At 35.2% G+C, this 21,227-nt stretch overlaps 1 protein-coding gene across 1 annotated transcript in view; it reads left to right on the forward strand.

Moving 5' to 3' along the window:
* LRP1B (LDL receptor related protein 1B) overlaps positions 1–21,227 on the forward strand; it is a 2,279,180-nt gene that overhangs the window by 2,138,902 nt on the left and 119,051 nt on the right. The window contains 4 exon segments of the mRNA XM_043994810.1: positions 1,691–1,914; positions 2,919–3,025; positions 14,563–14,679; positions 16,780–16,953. Of these exon segments, the coding sequence (XP_043850745.1) occupies positions 1,691–1,914; positions 2,919–3,025; positions 14,563–14,679; positions 16,780–16,953 (622 nt within the window).

Genomic DNA, 21,227 nt, shown 5'->3' on the forward strand with positions numbered 1-21,227 from the left:
TGGCTTTCTCTGTTTTACAGGAAAGTTTTTCCATAGTTCCTTTTTTTTTATTTGCTTTTTTTTATGTAATTAAGTCAATTACTAATAACCATTCAGTTATCCCAAATTTCTCATAATATGTAATTCATTTCCCCCTCATTAAGTCCTAAGCCTTCCTTTATCTTCAGTTCCCTGGAAAGTTGAATGTTAGAGCCATAATTAGACAATCTTTCACCAATGAGAAGGAGAAGGAGAATGGCAATACAGGTACAAAAGATACACACACACACAGGTTGCAATGGGAGAGGAGGATACCCCTAACCCTAAGACCCAATCATGCTCACATAAAGGTTAGGGAACATAAAATCAGACCTCTAGGAGACGGGCACCATAGTAACAGTCCTCCAGGAATGGGGCTTTTCAGGAAACAAGATCATGCTACATGGCACTATCTGGTAGAAGATCTTGCAGTGTGAGGATGGCTGTCTCCAGACAACCTCCAAGAAGAAGAAAACTTCCCCCTCCTCCCTTCCCCCCCCCCAATGTGGACTACCTGGGAAAAACCCCAGTAACCCTGCCCTAAGTAAAGCTCTGCTGTGTATGCAACTGGAGTCAGAATGTTTGATTTCCCTAAAAGAAAATTAGCCATCTATGCATACCAGAAAGAGATGCACTAGACTTTTCTCATAACAAGTATTTATTTGTTTATGTGTGACTTCTTTCAAACAAGCGCTCTTTTCTAGTCTTCCATAATTCTTTATTGTTTTAGATATATAAGTATGCATATATTCTATGTATTTATGTGTGTATATATAGTTCTACCTATCTACATATACATATATACTTTGGTATAACCAGGTTGACCTTTTTGATAGATTGGTGAAAAACTAGAAAATTCCTTATGTGGAATCTACAGAGTCTTAACTTTCTTCCTTTTGTTTCTTCTCTCCCCCCCCCCACTGTCTCTTTTATTTTCATTATTTGCCTCACCCACAAGAATTCAAAACAATATTAAACAATATTCCAAGGCTATAAAGTAATCATTAAAGATAACACACATACCCCCTTCTTATTTCTCTCTACAGGTATTTAGTTGTGTTTTTTTTTAAAGCCCTTCTTTATGACAGAGAAAAATAATAAAAGATAAACTCTAGGAACTGGATAGGGTAAAGGAAGCAAGAGAGTCAATGGAAAGAGACTAAACTTTAAAAAAAAGTTTGCCAAATTCATAGTATTGGTTAGATTGTAAATTTTGGAGAGGCTACTTCTTTTTAGGTGGTTGTCGTTTTGTCTTTCATTCTCAAAGAGGACCATGACATCCAGGTGATGTCATGACTTGCAGTGAATTGAATTTAAGTGTGGGAGGGCTGTGCAAAGTCACCAACATCACGTTCTCCTCCAGAGCCATCTGGGTCCAGTTTCAAGATATATATCAGTACGAATGGAGATGGCCCTGGATATTTAAGGCATTTGGGGGTAAGTGATTTGCCCATGGTAACACAGCTAGTAAATATATGAGGTCAGATTTTAAATCAGGTCCTCCCAACTTCAGGGCCAGTGCTCTATCCACTGTGCTACCTGGCTGCCCATCTCTTTAGGTTAATTTATGCCAGTTACCCAACACAATTAAGTATTTGAAGTTGAATGCAGGCAGTTGAATTGGCAACTCTATTTGTCTAATTTTTATTTTCTCAAACTGTTGTCTTTCCAGTGTCCTGAATTCAAAAGACCCAGGGATATAGCTGTTGATTGGATTGCTGGCAATATTTACTGGACAGATCATTCTAGAATGCATTGGTTTAGTTATTACACCACTCACTGGACAAGTTTAAGATACTCAATAAATGTGGGGCAACTGAATGGTCCCAACTGTACCCGGCTCCTTACAAATATGGCTGGAGAACCCTATGCCATTGCTGTTAATCCAAAAAGAGGGTAAGTCAAATAACTTATTATTTAAATTTTTTGACTACCACTTAAAATAAATGTTTTTTAGATTTATTCTAAAAAGTCCCTTATTTTAGAAAAATGGAAGAAGCATATTTTTTAAAATTTTTCAAATTTCTGAGACAGTTATCTTTTGCTATTTGTGAATCATTGTTACATTAATTTGTACCTCAAAATATAACAGATTTCTCAATGATATCTACAATTGGGGCTTACAATGATTTTATTTTCTAAAACAAAACAATGAAATAGATATGCTAAGTAAACAATATTAATATGTAATTGAGTTTTAGGGATGTTAACTTCCATTTCAGTAGGTTTATGACTTTGATGCTTCTGATAATGAATGATGAACACAGCATAGATGAACAAAGATCAATGATAATTCCCAAATCTTATTTTGATTGTTTCAACTTTATCCTTACTAAATATTTTACATGAGATTCTAATAAAGATTTTAATTGATTGGCTTAAGTGTCCTGTTTTTCAATCCTATCCTTCAGGTAGAAATGTAAATATTTAGCTCAATGACCCAAAGGGGAGGTGTTAGGAAGGGTAATAAAGATTCTTTGTAAGCCACAAATTGTATCGTCAGACTCTGAATAATTGAGTCAACCCTTGATATTTATTTATTTATTTATTTGATTTATATAGCACCTTTCCTCTTACAAGAAGAAATCACTTCTGTTGGAAAAAATAATTAATTCCCTTTCTGGAAATAATAAATCACTTTGATATACACTTCAAAATAGGCCAAATATTCTAAGGGGGTGTAGACAGAATGAGTTCATGATAAGAAATCATTACATGAAGATAGATGCCCTGAAAGGCAGAAATATTTTCAATCCAGGCTTGTAAAGTAATTTTCCCAATTGATTATTGGACATCAAATCATGAGACACCATTTAGTCCACTGAGAAATGTCATTTACAAGCAACATTAACACCACACAGAACCACAGAGGGCTCACCTCTTTTCTTTCCTGTCTTTAGGATGATGTACTGGACTGTTGTTGGGGACCACTCTCATATTGAAGAAGCAGCAATGGATGGTACTTTAAGAAGGATTTTGGTACAGAAAAATTTACAGAGACCTACAGGTATGATACATTTTTTCCATCTTCTAAAGGATGAGGTAGAATTGTCATCATGTTAAAGGTTAGATTCTAATTCTGCTAGCCATTTTTTTTTCCTCTGCAGGAGTGTAGACGAGCAATTACTAACTAGTCATTAAATCCTGTATTTTCATGATAATTTAGAGTGTAGCCTTAATACTTCTCTATATTTTCCAGTGTATAAAATCAGGTCTTTCCATCTTATTGTGATGATTAATCAATTTGTAGAATGTGGAATGTAAGCTCCATAAAAGTAGGAAATGTTTTATTGTTGTGTAACCTCAGCTTCTAAGACTGTGTCCAATACATAGAATATGATAATCCTTGAGGACAGGGATCACATTTTTGCCTTTCTTAGTACCCCAGTGCTCATCACTGTATCTGCAATGAAGCAAGCACTTAATAAATGCTTATTAACTGACTGACATAACAGATAATTAATGCTTGTTGAAATGAATTGCATAATTATTAAATATTTTAAATTGTTTTTTAAAAAGTAATCATTAGTAAAATGAATAGCCCCCAAAGAAAGATTATCTCTGCCCTAACTTCAGCATTTCCCTAATTAATGGCAAACACCAAGCCACTTCAGATTACAATTGCCACCCTCTTGTTTTAAATCATAGAACTTTTCTATACTGCTGATTTAACATTCTATCACGTCTTGTCATAATGACCATATGTGTGGCAAGGCCAGTGGTTCCCCACCTCAATCTCACAATGTGACATTTTTCACTCTTTAGTTTAACAATTATTCAAACTCACAACTCACATACCCCACTAATGAACTTCTATGCCACATAGTATTTAAAGAAAGCAAAATAGGTAGAATTTATCAGGTTTTCTCAATATCTAAAGCTGTATGACTACCATCTCCTATACTTTTAAAAGTCAACTCTCCATTTAATCCAACCTTCATCCTCAAGGGAGTAGTAGGAGGACAGAGGTCAAACTGTCAGCATTGGCTCTGTAGCTTCCAGTCTGATATTGTGCTGCTTATTCAGCTCTCTTCAGCAATTTAGTCTGATAGTTTACAAAGGTGCAACATACAGAAGCCATGGCACCATATACATTATCGTGATCCAGAAGCAGTGTTGGATTTTAAGAAAGTCATGCCAAGGTCCATATATACTATGGGTTTCTCTGCTCCTGTCTTCAAGGTGTCCTGTACTTTGGCTGCTACACTTCTCTTGTTTAAAGTAGCATTTCTTAAAATGAATTCACAGCAAAGCCTCATCATCCAATCAGAATGTGTGACCACCACATTGTGGTCTTATGCACAGCCTTCTGGGAAATGTAGTCCCAAAAGTTTCTACCAGCAGTGAGTCTGTCAGCCTAAAGTACTGGAAGAAAATAGTAGTACTTTCTGACACATCTTCTTATGTATGTGTGTATATGTTCATGTATATATTTTTCTATGTTTATATATTCATGTATGTGTATATATTCACACATATATACATACATACATAACTATTGTTTCCTTGCCAAAAAGATTTGTTACAGTAATTGTAAGGAACGAGATAAGTAGTCAATAAGAATGAAGTAGTAGAACAAAGATAGACCAAATTAGTTCATAGATCATGAATTTGTCACAAGTGAAATCAGCTTGATTTCATGGTGGGTTTATTTTTCTAGTAATGCTCAGTAGCATTGGAGTACTACTAGAAAAATTAGATGAGGGGAACAAGAGGCTAACCCTTGTTCAAGAGCTGTGAAAGGTGAGTAAGGGAAGGAAGGAAACCAGAATTTATTAAGCACCTACTATGTGTCAGTTACTATCCTAAGCCCTTTACAGAAAGTTATCCCTTTTGATCATCACAACAACCTTGGGAGGGGGAAACTTTTATTGTTCCTATTTTACACTTGAGGAAACTGAGGCAATCAGAGTTTCAGTGATATGCCAGTGGTTATACAGCTACTAAGTATCTGGAGCCAGATTTGAACTTTAGTCTTCTTGACCCAAAATACATGCATACTAACACCTAGAGTCTTGTCCTTTCTATCTCCTGCTGGGGGCAGCATGTCCCTGAGGAAAGATCTCTAGGGGACAGATCAGCCATCTTATGTCTGCTCCAAACCAACCACTTCCATCTCTGCCAGCACAAAGTAATTTCCATTGCCTGTTGCCAGTCCAATCTCCCAAATGCGAAGTGAAGAAGTTCTATGCAAAGAAGAGCAACTCTCACTTTGACTTCAGGCCTCTCATCTCCTGCTGCATATGTTCTTTAAGGATAAAGGACTGTCACTCTCCACTCAATGATGAATGGTCTTATACCTGGTCATATCCTTCACATCCCAGTGACCCTGAACTCCTGTAGGTCATCATCCAAAATCCAAGCTACACCCCCTATCACCCAACTGCTCATTCCCATTTGCCTCAACCCTGGCACCTCAGAGTTTCAATCTTCCATCCATCCCTTTCATTATGCCCCCTAGAATATCTATTACATAGGTGACAAACTTTCCTTCCTCTTAAATATTTTCTTATTCCACTCCTTCCATCTACTAGCTCTTACTGAAACCTGACTTCCACCTGATAACACAGACTCTCAGACAACCCTTTCCAGTACTTGCTGTATTTTCACTCCTTCTTAGCTCACTGGTAGAGGCAGAGGAGTGATAATACTCTCTGCTCTTTTCCCATTTTCAGGTTCTTCCCCTTTCTCTGTCACTCAATAACCTGTCTTCCTTTAAGATTAATACAATTCATTTTCTCCACCAAGTCAAAATACTGAAACCTATTTTCTACAGACCCCTGGATCACTGCTTTCTTTCCCTTATGGTCATTACACTGAAACTTCTTTCTCCAAGTTACTAAATAAATCTCTGAGTTGCCAAATCCAATGGACTTTTCTCACTCTCCTTGACTTCTGCAGCTGTTGATACTTTTGTTCACTCTCTTTTCCTGGATACTCTCTTCTCTTTAGGTTATTGGGACACTATTCTTTCCTAATTCTCCTCCATCCCATCTGACCACTCCTTCTCTGTCTCGTTTTCTGGATTCTCCTCCAGGTCATGCCCTCTTCTCCCTCTATGCTACTTCACTTGATGATCTCATCAGCTCCCATGGATTTAATTACTATCTCTATGCTGATAACTCTCAAATCCACCTTTCCTGCCCTAGTCTCTCTGCTGACCTCCAATCTCACATCTCTAACTGTTTTTCAAATGTATCGAACTGGATGTTCAGTAGACATCTTAAACTCAATACGTCCACAACAGAACTCATTATCTTTCTCCATAAATCTTCCCTCCCTCCTACATTCCCTATTATTGTAGAAGGCTACAGCAACCTCTCAGTCACACATATTCACAATGTAAGTCATCCTGGATTCCTCATTATCTTTTAACCCTCATAGCCAAGCTCTTGTTGATTTCACCTATGCAATATCTCTGGACATGCCCCTTTCTCTCCTGTGATACTGCCACCACTCTCTCATGCAGACCCTCATCATCTCATGCTTGGATAATTCAATAACCTGTTGGTGGGTCTGCTTGTCTCAACTTTCTCCCCACTCTAATCCATCTTCCATTCATCCACGAAAGTGGTTTTCCTAAAGTGCAGGTACAATCATAACATGCAGTCCTAACACCCTGGTACTCAGTAAGCTCCAGTGGCTCCCTGTTGCCTTCAGCATCAAATACAAAATTCTCTCTTTAGTATTCAAAGTCCTTTATAACCTAGCTCCCTCCTACATTTCTGTTTTTCTAATACCTTACTCCACAACATGTGATCTTTAATCCAGTGACACTTCTCTTGGCTGCTCCACAAATACAACACTCCATCTCTCAACTCTGAACTATCCCCCTTATCTGGAACGCTCTCCCTCCTCCATGCTGACTCCTGTCCTCCCTGGCTTCCTTTAAGTCTCAGCTAAAATTCCGTCTTCTACAGGAAGGTTTCTTTAACTCCTCTTAATTCCAGTGCCTTCCCTCTGCTTGTTATTTCCAATTTTGTTCTCTATATAGCTCTATTGTATGTATTTGTCTCTTGTCTCCCTCACTGGATTGTAAGATCATTGAGGGTCGTGACTATCTTTTACCTTTTTCTGTTTCTTCAGTTCCTAGCAGTGTATGCCACACAGTAGGCGCTTAATAAATTGACTGTCTCCAGACCAGCACTCTGTCCACTGTGCCACCTAGCTGCCAAGGTATTCTAATACAATAGCTAGTAAGAGACCATGGAGTTGAGACTTGAGCAAGTGAAGCCATAGTGAAGGAGGTAGACTGGGAGAATAGGAATGGGTCAAGGAACTAAAGAGTACTCAGTGAGAGTAATAGAAGGATAGGAGCTTTCTGGTGGACAATGCAAGGGCTGAAGTGTCACCATATTAGGATTGGGATGAAATGCAGAGCAGGAAGAAGCTGTTAAAACTTGAGGATAGAATGACCAGGTTGCTATAAGTATCATCATCATTATGAATGTCCAACTTCAGCATGATTGCAAAAGATGGCTTAGAGAGAGGGAAAATCATGAGCCAAATAATAAAGTCATTGAAAAAGTCATGGGAATGATCTGGAGGCTGGTGGATGATAACAAGAATGGAAATGGTGGCATAAATAGGTTAAAAACCCCTCTAAAGAAATCATTGTGAAATTGTGGTAGAGGGATAGTGTGAATTCAAAAATAGTAAGCATGTGTCCCACTAATTTTGGCCTCTTTAGTAGAATTATTCACTAGGGGCAAGGGTTGAAATGAGTGATATGCCTTGGAGGGAGAGAGAGAGTTCTATTAAAGTAAGAAGGGTGAGAAGAATCTTTCTTGAAAAATTCAGTGGTATAAGAGAGTTATTACCTTAACAAGCATTTATTAAGTGCCTTTTGTGTCAGGAATTATTGATAATACCACAAAAAGTCCTTACTTTCAGGGAGCTTATACTCTGTCAGTGTAAATAGCATGTGTACTTATAAGTAAATATAAATATACCTACATGTAAATATATGCAGGCATATAGACATATACATATGTAAGTGTGTATATGGATGTATAAAAATAAATTTGTGACAAGAGGAGTAACTGGAAGGATTAGGAAAAGCCTCATTAAAAAAAGGTATTTGAATTTTGTTAGCTCTAAAAAAAGCTATGGATTGTATTAGTGGTGGTGGAAAGGGAATATATTTTATGCACACTATTACTAAGAAGGAAGAATAAGAAGCAGACCAATTTTTTTCTGGAATATGAAGGGGGTAATGCCAGTGTGCTTAAAGAGATAAGCAAGATTCAGATTGCAATGGTCTTTTCAAATAGATGAATTTGCATTTGATCCTAGAGGCAATAGGAGCTCTTGAATGCATTTTGTTCTGTTTTGTTTTGTTGGTTTTGTTTTGTTCTGTTGAGTAAGGGAGTCACTTGATTAATATTTCACTTTAGGAATATTGCTTTGGCAGCTGTATGGAGTATTAACTGAAGAGAGAAGAGAACTGAGGCAGGAAGACTGTTTAGGAGATTATTGCAATAGTACAAGTAAAAATGTAATGAAATGTGGAGTTAATTGACAACTAATTGGATATGAGTAGTAAACAAGAATGAATCCCAAGTTAGGAATTTGGGTGAATCTAACAATGGAGCAAAAGTTTCATAGGGCACAGAGAAATTCACGAGGCATTGGTGAGTGAATAAACATGAACAAAAAGGTGGAAGAATTGTTTGTATAGGGGTAAAGATTATGGAGAAGATACCATGGGCATTTTCCACTTTCAGGATTGGAAACTGATAATGAGAATTATGAACCTTAATGTTTTGCAGTGTGTGACCCCACATCTAATTCTTCCAATGCTGCTGAGTATCACTATAAAAACCCATGAAATCAAGCTAATTTTTCTTATAATAAATTCAAATGTTTGGTAGCTCCTTGACTGAGAAATCAGTTCTTGAACCTGTGGGCTCCAGGCTTCTGTGTAAAGAAGAAGCAAAGAGGTGTCCAGTCTTCTTGGGGTTTATCCTCCAGTAGTACCCCAACTATTTAATTGAAGGAGCAGGGCCTAGCAGCTCTCTACACTCACTCACAACTAAACCTACTGTTCACCATTCTCTCAGCCTTTTGTTCCGTGGCCTTTTGTCCCGTGACCTCTTGTCCCGTGGCCTCTCTCTAGATTCTTAGTCCATTTTCCCTATTCTAATTTCACTTGCTTCCATACTCAGGTTGATCTCATGGTCTGCTACTATAAAATATCAATAGCTTTTACTTTAAAATTCCTTGCCCCTTTGATCTTAAGCCATCCCCGGATGAAATATAAACTCATCTGCCTGTCATTCAGAGCCTTTCACAATCTAGTGCCACTCAACCTTTCTAGCCTTATTTCAGATTTCTTCCTTTCATGGACCCTTTTCTCTAACCAAAAAAGACTACCTTCAACTTCCAAATATGCTCTGAATTTTTTCACCTCAATATGCTCATGCTGTACACTGTGCTTAGAATATTCTTTCTTGCCTTCAAGTCTTAGCTAAATTATCTGTAAGAAGTCGTTCCTGGTTTTCTTACTGCTCATACCTTCCCTCTGAGACTGTATCCAATTTCTCTTACATGCATATATGTGTGTGTATGTATGTATATGTATATATTTTTATATCTGTATCTCATATATGTATATATCTCATATAAATTTATATATCATATAGACAAATATATGTATGTCTCATATATAGCATATAAACATATACATCATGTAAACACACACATATATATTATATATATAAAACTTTTACATATTTGTTAGCATGTTGTTACCCACACTAGATTATGAGTTCCTTCAGGGAAGAGATTATTTTTACCTCTCTTTCTATGCCCAGCACTTTAGTATAATTCATGTGATACATCATAGGAACTTAAATACTTATTTGTTTTTGTTGTTTTTTTGTTGTTGTTTTTTTGTGAGGCAATTGGGGTTAAGTGACTTGCCCAGGGTCACACAGCTAGTAAGTGTCAAGTGTCTGAGATCAGGTTTAAACACAGGTCCTCCTGACTCCAGGGCCGGTGCTCTATTCACTGTGTCACCTAGCTGCCCCCACTTAAATAATTATTGATTTGACTCATCCTTATTAGTGATTGAGTTCCTACCTGTCCTTGAAAACACAACTAGAATGCCATTTCCTTCAAGATTCTTTCCTTGTTCCACCTTTCCACCCAATCAGTAATAGTTGTCCCCTATAAATTCCCTGAAACATTCTTTAATGTTTCTGCGATATGTTGCTTTGATTTATAATTATCTTTTCATTTTTCCTCCTATGCAGGTAAAGCTTATGTCCTATTTCACCTTATTAACCTCTCCTAATACCTAGCACAGTGGTCTTAAATACTTAATAAATGTTTATTTACTGAATAGCATCAATAAGATCTAAATCCCCAACTACCACCTCCCTCAATATCCAGTAGGTTGTTTATGTTTCCCTCTCTGACCCATGTAATTTGTGGTGGCAATTTCTGAATGAATGCAGAATGAATCTGGCAACAATCCAGTTCTGAGGCTTGATTGCTTTTCTTCAACCCTTTTGTTCTTGGTAAGCAAAAGGTCACTGATGGGCTAGCATAGATTAAACTTTAAGAATGTTTTGCTAATTTATTCATGAATTCACTCAATTAACATATTAGTCACTGTAGGAGAGGCTTATAAAACATTTGGGGGAAAGGCCCTTGTGAATTGATTTAACTATTCCTCAAATCTCCAAAAAAAAAATTAAAATGGGGATTGGAGGATTCCAAATTCTTAAAAACACAAGCAGTAATAACCACAAGGGTGGGAAGATTATAGGAAAGGATGTTCTTATTTTCAGATTTCTTTTAGGCTCCTTCTCTCTCCTAGTAATTTATGAATATATTGGTATATCTTTCTGGTCTACTGCTACCTTGACTTTTTGTTAACATAATCACATATATTTAAGTTGAAAGGGAACTTGGAGATTATTTGAGTCAACACTCTCAATTTATAGATGGGAAAACTGAGGCCCAGAGAAGTGAAATGCTATGTCTAGTAGCAAAGAGCTAAAAATCGGCAGCAGTAGACAACTATGTAGTCTTGTGTCAAGTCCACTACTCTTTCTACCACACTCCATCTTCTCTTATCATTAGGTTCCTAAGCTATTTTTCTGCAGTTTTGCCATCCTCTAAGAATTCTCCCTTGAATCTTGTGATTTCTGAGAATATTTGCTTTTTTTTTTTTTGGCAAGGTGGGAGATGGAAATTAAATTGAAAGGGGAGGGGGACAATAAAATAAGCGTCATGGGAAATTGCAGCATCTTCCAAAAGTGATTCAAAAGTTATTGAAGGGAACTAATGATGGTGGCATCATAAGATTTTAAAAAAATAGTTCCATTATTATTATCAGTATTGTAAAGTAGTAAATTTGAATGAACTACCGTTTCTACATTTTTTTCCAAAGGGTTATTTCATTGTGCTTGATTAGAACAAGTATGAAATGTGATTTTAAATCTTCTATCTTCTTCCTGAATTGGTTTCAAATGCTCATCATTCTAAAGCCTGATAACAATGAGTATTAGGGAGAATTGAAGACTTTTTTTCCTACTATTATTGGACTTTTATTAAAGACAAAAGGAAATGTGATATTTCATTTTAAAAATAGGAGGTTCACAATAGTGATGTTTCCCCTTCATACAAACTTAACTATCATCTCTCTAACAGGAAAACCTAGTTGATTCTTTTATTAACTTTTTAATTTAAAAAACTATCTTTTTTATTAAAAGGCTTAAAGAAAAATCAAAGTCATCGATTTGTGGTTTTCTTGGAATATAAATACCATCCATCTAAAACCTTCGTTATAGAAGCTTTAAAAAAAAACCTGGATTTAGTTCTATTCAATCATACAGTATATAACCTAAGTTTGGTATGGATGACTGATTCTAGGTCTGCTTTGGACAAATTCTAATAGATGCCATTTGAGCCTTATTTTTTTCCTGATAAAATGGGACATCTATTTACACTGTATAGATAACAGATACCCACTTCTTCTTTAACCAGTAAATTTGCTCTTTCTAAAGGAAAAAAAAAAAAGCTTTTTTGAGATAGTTTTGTTTGTTTGTTTGTTTTGGTTTTTTGGTGAGGCAATTGGGGTTAAGTGACTTGCCCAGGGTCACACAGCTAGTAAGTGTTAAGTGTCTGAGGCCGGATTTGAACTCAGGTTCTTCTGAATCCAGGGCCGGTGCTCTATCCACTGTGCCACCTAGCTGCCCTGAGGAAGTTTTTTGATGTGCCTACTGACCACCATATTTATCACTAGAAAGAAAAATACTTTCAACCATTTTCATACAACTGGTCTAAAATATAATAAAAATCATAGTAAATGTATCATTTTCTGATTCACATATTTTAGCTTCAAGGCACTTTGAATATGGCTCCAAGTAGCAATTAATCACTAAAAAATTACCAATAAAACATGGAGCAGTTGATTTACCAATCAAGTGATTGCTAGAGTTAGATAGTGTATCTGAATGTCATTATAGGTTCCTGGAAAAAACAATGATTTAGATCGGCTATATTTAACTCTTTTTACACTCTGAGAAGAGATTTCAATTATTAGGTTTTCTACTATGACTTTTACTGGAATTAAGTAGCCAGAGTCTTTCCATATAACCAATCAAAAAGTGTTTAATAATGTCCTACCATCTGCCAGACACTATGCTAGATGCTAAGGATCCAAAGAAAAAAAGTAAAATAATCCCTACTCCCAAGAGGCTTATATTTTCTTGTGAGAGACAACTTGTATATGGAGACACAGTTAATAGAAACTAAGGAATATCTCTCACTACAGTCCCTTTGTTAAGTAAACAGATTGTGACTGTTTAGCTAATGATTATATTGGTTGACTGCCATATTTAATGGCCCTCTATATGTAATATATTCATAGTAGTTATATATCATAGCTAAAGCCAAAGAATAATAATATCCACAGAAGGAAAGAATGAATAGAAAAATGAATCAGGAAATTATTGTCATATCTTTTATGAAGACTAGATAGATAATCAATAGCTTAAATGCAATTCTGTTTTCTCAAATACGATTGACATTTTGTGGAGATATTTAAGATTAGGTCCATATTATGAAATTCAGAAGTGTGAAATTCACATATACTTTTAACAGTACCATTAAGGTATCAATCACTAACTAGCACTAATAACTACAATGCAAATATGAATACTATTTCAAATAAAATCACTCAGTAAGCATTTATTAAGAAAATTCTATGTACGCCAGGTGCTGATTAGGTACTAGAAATTCAAAAATAAAAAAGGAACATTCCCTGCCGTCAAGAAGTTTACAGTTTTTCAAAGGAAATATCAAGAACATATATAATTAAATTTTTAAATGCATATGAAACAAATACAAGTTAATTTCACAGGGTTGTAGACAACTGTGGAACAGAGTCCTTACACAGGAGATAATGCTTACTAGAGTTTGAGAGATGAAGGTGGGAGGGGACTGCATTCCAGGAATGAGGAACAGCCTCTGCAAAGGCATAGAGGTAGAAGATGTAGAATGTTGCATGTGAGAAACAGCAAGAACAATTTCACTGAGAAATTAACCTCACACAACAGGCTTCAGCAGGGTTGTAAAGGATTTAAATGGCAAACATAGAAATTTGTATACCATTGAGATACCACTATTGGGACCCAATAAAGGTTTTTTGAGCGGTTGCATTACAAAAGCTCATTTCAACAAGTTAATGATTGCAATGTAACTAGGACCTTCATTAATTGCCTGACTATTCATCTTTTTCTTGACATGGACACTATTTGAAATGATATGTCTGCTTTTCAGTATTAAACGACAGAAAGTAGGCTAGTTCTCACTATAAAACTACTCTTGGAGATCTGTACTTTGTGAATGAAAGTAGATATTTTCAGTGTGATTTGGGGGCAATTAAATGCTGATTAATGGGGTTCAAAAGGGACCCAACTCATAAACTTTTATTCACCAGTAATATAAAGAGTGAGAGCCCAAAAACCAGGGTTCAAATCCTACCCATGATACTTCTTAGCTGTTTGAATCAGGACAATTCACTTAACCACTATATGTCTCAGGAAATTCTCATATCAAGAGCTCCCCTCACTGACAAAATCTTAAATACTTCCTATATTTCTGTAATAAGTTATATAATAGGTTCTGTTATTTATTTTACAGGTAAAATAGAAACATTATTGTTCCTTTATCATCACCAAGATGGTGAAAATGAAGTCATAAATAGTAAAGCTATATGAAGGAAAATTGACATTCAAGGGATGACCTTTTTTATCTCTCTTGCAATAGTTTGTTGGTTATTGCTAGTCAGGTAACAGTTTAAATATTTAAAATGTGTGCCTATGTGTGAAGCATTGAATGAATCAAAGCTTTCTAAATTCTACTGTACAAGGAGACAGATGGAAAAATCTAATTCTATGATGCCTGAGGGAATAATGTCATTCATAGTTAGAAATGGAAATTTGGGAGGCAGAGTGGGAAAAAAACACTAATTTCTAAAATTATTCTAGAAATATTTCCTTCATGTGTTCTTGTATGTTTATTTTGCAGGGCTGGCTGTTGATCAGTCCAGTCAACGCATATATTGGGCTGACTTTGAGCTGTCTGTCATTGGCAGTGTTCTATTTGATGGCTCCGATTCAGTAGTTTCTGTGAGCAGCAGACAAGGTTTGTGGAACATTTCTATTATTTGTGATTTGAAACCAAATTAGACAGAATTCTAGTTCATAAGAACTTGTATGGATCTAAATTTTGGACTTCTTAATAAGTTGTTCTCCAGCAGTCTTGCAGCCTTGGTCAGTAGAAAGAGTGTTAGCTTTGGAGTTAGAGGTTCTGGCTTTGAATTCTGACTCACTGGAACTTGGCACAAATTACTATACAAATTCCTGGGTTTTCATTTGCTCACCTATAAATTGAGAGGGTAGAGTAGATAACCTGAAAGTTACCTTCTGGTTCTAAATCTATGCAATGAAAGTTTATAAAAATTATACTTTTCCTGCCCTAGACAATAGGCAAACAAAGAGACCGAAGCCAGTTTTTGCAGACTTTATCTAGTGATATTCTTCTGTTGGACAATGCTAAGTTACAGAAAACAGTTAAATGATGACTTTCTGTGACTTTTTCAACTTAGAATAGAGCCCCCCAAGGTTTCATAATTTTAATCATTTAAGAATAGAGAAGAGGGGCAGCTAGGTGGCTCAGTAGATGAAGCATGGGCCCTGGATTCAGTAGAACCTGAGTTCAAATCTGACCTCAGACACTTGACGCTTACTAGCTGTGTGACCCTGAGCAAGTCACTTAACCCTCAATGCCCTAAAAAAAAATAGATGAGTGACAAATCAGCTACTTATTATCAGACTAGTGTAAGAAATTATAAAATATCTCCCTTCATTCTTTTTCCCCTTCCCCTTTCTCTCTCCTTTCTCATCTCCCTCCTCTCCTTTTCCTCTGCCATCTACCCCACCTCTTTCTTTCCCATCCTCTCTTCACTCACTCCTTCTTTCTCTTCTTCCTGTCTACATCCTTGTTCTCTTTCTAATTTGCCCCTGTTCCTTAACTTTTTTGTAATATGAAAGTGAGGGATACATTCTAATATTTGTTGTGGGTTTTAAAAAAATTTCAACATCAAGTACTATTAACAATTTTAAAAGTTGATTTGAATAACAAATAGTTTAAGAGGAAAAATATTTTTTCTTTAAATTTTATTCTTATTTCATATTTTATTTGGTTAAAATGGAAAAAAGTCCCCCTATGCAATAGACTATAATCAGAATAATATTGATTGGTATAAATTAATGCTTCAGGTATTATTTTATAAAAAGACAAAAAGTGTATAATCAAATGATACCTTTAAAATTGTATAAAATTTCAGAAAAGATCAAGGTTGCCATTTTATTAGTGTTTATAAAAGTAAAAACCAAATAAATGTTAGATGAATTAAATTACTTTTGTCAAACATATCTTGTGACATAGGAAAATCAATGCTGTCTATTACTTTTTAGTGTGCACATACATTTCTGTTTTCCATGTCATATATCTCTTTGTATATGGTTTGTTACAGAGATAATGATTTTTCTCCCTACTCAGAGTCATTGAGCAAAATAAAACATTAACTGGAAACAAAAGACAAAGGGAATACGCATTCCATATTGATCTTTCCCCCCTCAAAATATGGCTTGAATGAAATGTGATTGCAGGCTATAATCCCATTCCATACAAGGATTATCTAGTGTATCTAACTTCAAAATCTTTTTTAAAAATTGATAATGGGTTAAATTAGCCATGAAGTTAAAATCATAAGTTAAAGTCATTAATTAAAGTGCATTAAGACAATTTATAACACCAAGTTCATAGTTTTTCAAACTATTCTTTTTTTTTAAACCTTTGGAGGAACATTGAACTTCTTATTTTCTGAACCCATAATAGCTAGAAAATTATTGTGTGGACATAATGGTCCCTGAAGAAGTAGTTTGTGATGATAATAGCAAAGGTAATAAGGACCATGTTCTCTTAAAGCATTACATTTTTAAAATGTCTTGTTTCAAACTGTTTCTTCGAAAAGCTGTTAGCTAGTTTGTTTGTCCTAAAATGAATATAATAGGTTTAATTTAAATCTAGAAATGGCATTAGAAGGTAAGGGGGTGGGGAGATTAATCTAATCAAATCTGAGGCTAATATCGTAAGCATTACCTGATTTAAAAGACCATTAGTAAGGTGTATATAACTTTAAAATGCCACATTAAACTATTTTTTCCCTTTTTATGCTAGGACTTCTGCATCCACATAGAATTGATATTTTTGAAGATTACATATATGGAGCCGGACCTAAAAGTGGTGTATTTAGAGTACATAAATTTGGCCATGGTTCAGTAGAATACTTAAGTTTAAATGTTGATAAAACAAAAGGTGCCTTGATCTCTCATCGTTATAAACAGCAAGATTGTAAGTATTCTGCTTTGTGTAAAGTTATACATATTAATTCTCTGTCCCAAACTTTACAAAGAAAATTTATTTTAAAATGTTGATACATTCTAAATCATAGATAGAACAGGAAAATGAATCCATGGCTCTATTATACAGTGATTAAACAAGTATAATTGCCTTATGAAATTGTTTGTAAAATAATAGTACCATATCACTATTTTTATAAATTTCAAATCTTACCTTTCCTCTAATAAACAAAACTAGAAAGCTTTGCCTTCCTTAGAAAATTCTCCAGAGGTAATGGAGAAAATGAAAATTTTTCATTCAAGTCTAGAGCCTTCTGTATAGTTACTGTGAAAGAATTTAAATCATGATTCTGCTGTTTAGGGTTATTGTAGATAATTTGCAATGTTTGACCTTTCTTACAGAAAAAAAAATTCTTTAATATGATTACATTTTTGGAAAATGAATGATCTACTTCTGAAAATATGTAATGTTTTGTTTTGTGGCTAGGGGAAAAATAAGTACAAATTCATTGCCAACCATTTCGAAAAAAGTACGTGAACTAGCTAAATAAATTGTAGTACAAATGAATCACTTTGCTTGACTTCCCCTGAAATAAAAGTCAATTCGTAGACACAAAGGAGCATAAATATACAAGCTTTGGAGGGGGTTAAAATAAATGTGTGTATGCATATATCAACCCTATCTCCTAAAATTCTACTCAAATATTTTCCTGTCTCTAATAATCATATGGCTGACCAAATCATATAAAATGTTACAGTTGGAAGGGGCCTGGAAGGTCAACCAGTTTCACTGTTACCTTCAGTAAATTTTCCTAATCCAGCTTTGACTCAAAGACCTTGGATGGCAGAGAGGTCATTACTACTTGAGGAAGTAGATTCTCTTCTCAGAACAATCTAATTATTTGAAATTGCTTTCTTATACTGATCTGGAAAGTACTTCCTTATAACTTCTATTCATTCCTCTTAGTTTTGATTAAGATCAAGCAAAAAAGATATCAACATCCCCTATATAGCAGCTTTTCAGTTATGTTAAAAGTTATTATATTTCCCCTAAATCTGTTCTTATCCAAATATATGTGTGTATGAGTGTGCATGCATGCATGTATGTATACTATATATGCATATTGTATTACATATGTGTGTATGACCCCTTGTTCCTTCAAGGAGTCCTCATCTGTCATGATTTCAAATTCCCTTATGACCTTGGTCACTTTGTTTCGAACATGCTCCAGCTTATCAAATATCCTTCCTAAAAGGTAGGGCCCTCAACAAGACTATGCTATGGATCAAAGGACCCTTGGATTTATTTATTTATTTTTAACTTAAAATATTTAACCTTCCTAGTCATTTAAGTCTAAACTCCTCCTTAATGCAGGGTTACATTGTACAATATCGTTGATAAATGTTTATACTAGGTCTTCTGGAGTATTTCCAGTAAAAGGAACATTAGTGCTTCAGAAACAAGTCTGTTACCTGGTAGAATACATCTAATTATCACTGAATCACAGAATTTCAAAGTTAGAAGGATCCTTACAGGGCAGCTAGGTGGCACAGTGGATAGAACACTGGCCCTGGATTCAGGAGGACCTGAGTTCAAATCTGGTCTCATATACCTGACATTTACTAGCTGTGTGACCTTGGGCAAGTCACTTAACCCTCATCACCCAACCAAAAAAAAAAAAAAAGGAGCCTTAGAAATCAAAGGGATTCTCTATATAATATACTTGATTAATGGGTGTCCTGGATTTTCTTAGAGATTTCTACAAGGGGAAACCTATTGTCCCCTAAGGCAATCCATTCCACTCTGTGCTAACTGTGAGTTTTAATTTACCTCTTTGCAATGTCTTCTATTAGAAGTTGATCCCTTTGGAACCAAGAAGAAATCTTTTTTTTTTTTTTGGGTATTTTCTTTTTTCCCAGTTACATGTTAAAACATTTTTAAGGGCAGCTAGGTGGTGCAGTGGATAGAGCACCGGCCTTGGAATGAGGAGGACCTGAGTTCAAATTCGGCCTCAGACACTTGACACTTAGTAGCTGTGTGACCCTGGGAAAGTCATTTAACCCCAATTGCCTCACCCAAAAAAACCAAAACATTTTTAACATTTGTTTTTAAAACTTTGAGTTCAAAATTCTCTCTCTTCCTCCCTCCCCACCTCCCACCACCATTGAGAAGACAAACACTTCTATATAGGTTATATATGTGCAGTCATACAAAAAATTCTATATTAGTCATGTTGTAAAAGAAAACAAAAAAATCAATAAAAAAAAGAAAAAAATTTAAAAGTATGCTTCAATCAGTATTGCAATACCATCAGTTCTTTCTCTGGAGATGGATTGCATTTTTCATCATAAGTCCTTAAGAGCTGTTTTGGATCATTGTATTGCTGAGAATAGCTAAGTCATTCACAGATGATCATCCCACAGTTTTGCTGTTACTTTATACACAGTACAATTTACTTTGTATCAGCTCATGTAAGTCTTTCCAGGTTTTTCTGAGAGCATCCTGCTCATCATTTCTCATAGCACAATATCATTGCATCATAATCACATACCACAATTTGTTCAGCCATTCCCCAGCTAATGGGCATTCCCTCAGTTTCAAATTCTTTGCCACCAGAAAAAGAGCTACTAAAAATATTTTTGTACATATGGGTCCTTTTCTTTTTTTAATCTCTTTTTGGATATAGACCTAGTAATGGTATCGCTAGGTAGCAAGAAGAAATCTAATGCCTCTTTCACATTGTAGGCTTTAAAATATGTGAAGATAGCCATCTTGTATCCCATTACAAGTCTTCTTCTCTCTAAACTAAATATTCCCAGATCTTTCAACTGATCCAAGAATGGAATTCATTCAAAGCCTTCACTATCCTTATTTCCCAACTCTAGACTCCTAAAATCAGAACTGAACACAGTACTCCAGATGTTGCTGTGCTAGGGCACAGCATACAGAAGGACAATCACTTTCTTATTTCTGTGTGCTATGTTTCCCATCACACAAACTAAGTTAGCTTTCTCCCTTCAAAAGATTAGTTTTTTCTTATATACAACCAAAATCTGTCTCTCTGTAACATTTAGCGGGAAGTCTGACTGCAGTCCTCTGGTGCTACCCAGAATAAGTCTACTTCTCCCAGATGATGGTCCAGAGAATATTTGAAGATTTCTATCATGTCTTGTGTTAGTCTTGATTTCTCTATGGTAATGTTCCCCAATTCCTTCTACCTTTCTTTATATGGCATGATTTTCAGATTACTCACAATAATGGTCTCCTTAGTCTGTAAATATTACTTTGTCATTGTCCCTCTTAAAATGTGGCATCAAACCTAAAGAGTACAGAGTACAGTAGGGTTATTTTTTTTCCTGTTATAGAAATTATGCTTGTATGAATGCAGTATGAATACTTTTTCTTTTTTTCTTTTTTTCTTTTTTTTTTTTTTTTTTGGTGAGGCAATGGGGGTTAACCGACTTGCCCAGGGTCACACAGCTAGTAAGTGTCAAGAGTCTGAGGTCGGGTTTGAACTCAGGTCCTCCTGAATCCAGGGCTGGTGCTTTTCCACTGTACCACCTAGCTGCCCCAGTATGAATACTTTTTAAGCCAATTGTATCAAGCTGCTTGTTGCTAAGCAAAAAAAAAAAGAAAAAAGGTTTATTCCTTTTTCACACGAGCTACAGTCAAACCAGTTTTTCTCTATTCTACTTTTTACAAATGATTTCTTTCAACTTTATACTATTTTGTAGAATTTCGTAGTCTTAGAGGATTTTTGTCACCTTATAGGATTTTTGTCTTTATCTTTTTTATCTAGCTTTTTACTTTGGTCCATGATTCTAACCTATTGAAATATCTTTAATTATGATTCACTCAAAATTTGGCATAGCACTAGAGACCTTGCACCAGAATGACATGACTAAATGATGTTCAACATTCTAAAAAACTACAAAATCAAAACTTTGCTTTTATTCAGTCCACAATATTCTATCTTGTCCATAACACATCAGGAAAGTATCTTTTCAAATCATGAGAGCCTTTGTCAAAAGCTTTGTTTCAATAGAGATATACTATAACTCCTATTATTCTTGCCTATCAACAAAAATGAATTTATTTTACATCCTTATCAAAAATAATTTAATTTATAGTCACTTTACCAAAAAAAATGAGTTTATATTTACATGTCTTGTTCATTAAAAATCCATGGTGGTTCTAGTTACCACTTTCTTTTCTAAAGTATTAGTGCAAAAAATTTTAAAAATCTCATCTTATACTCACAACAA

The sequence above is a fragment of the Dromiciops gliroides genome, chromosome 3 (assembly GCF_019393635.1).
Source record: "Dromiciops gliroides isolate mDroGli1 chromosome 3, mDroGli1.pri, whole genome shotgun sequence".
NCBI classification, from domain to species: Eukaryota; Metazoa; Chordata; class Mammalia; order Microbiotheria; family Microbiotheriidae; genus Dromiciops; species Dromiciops gliroides.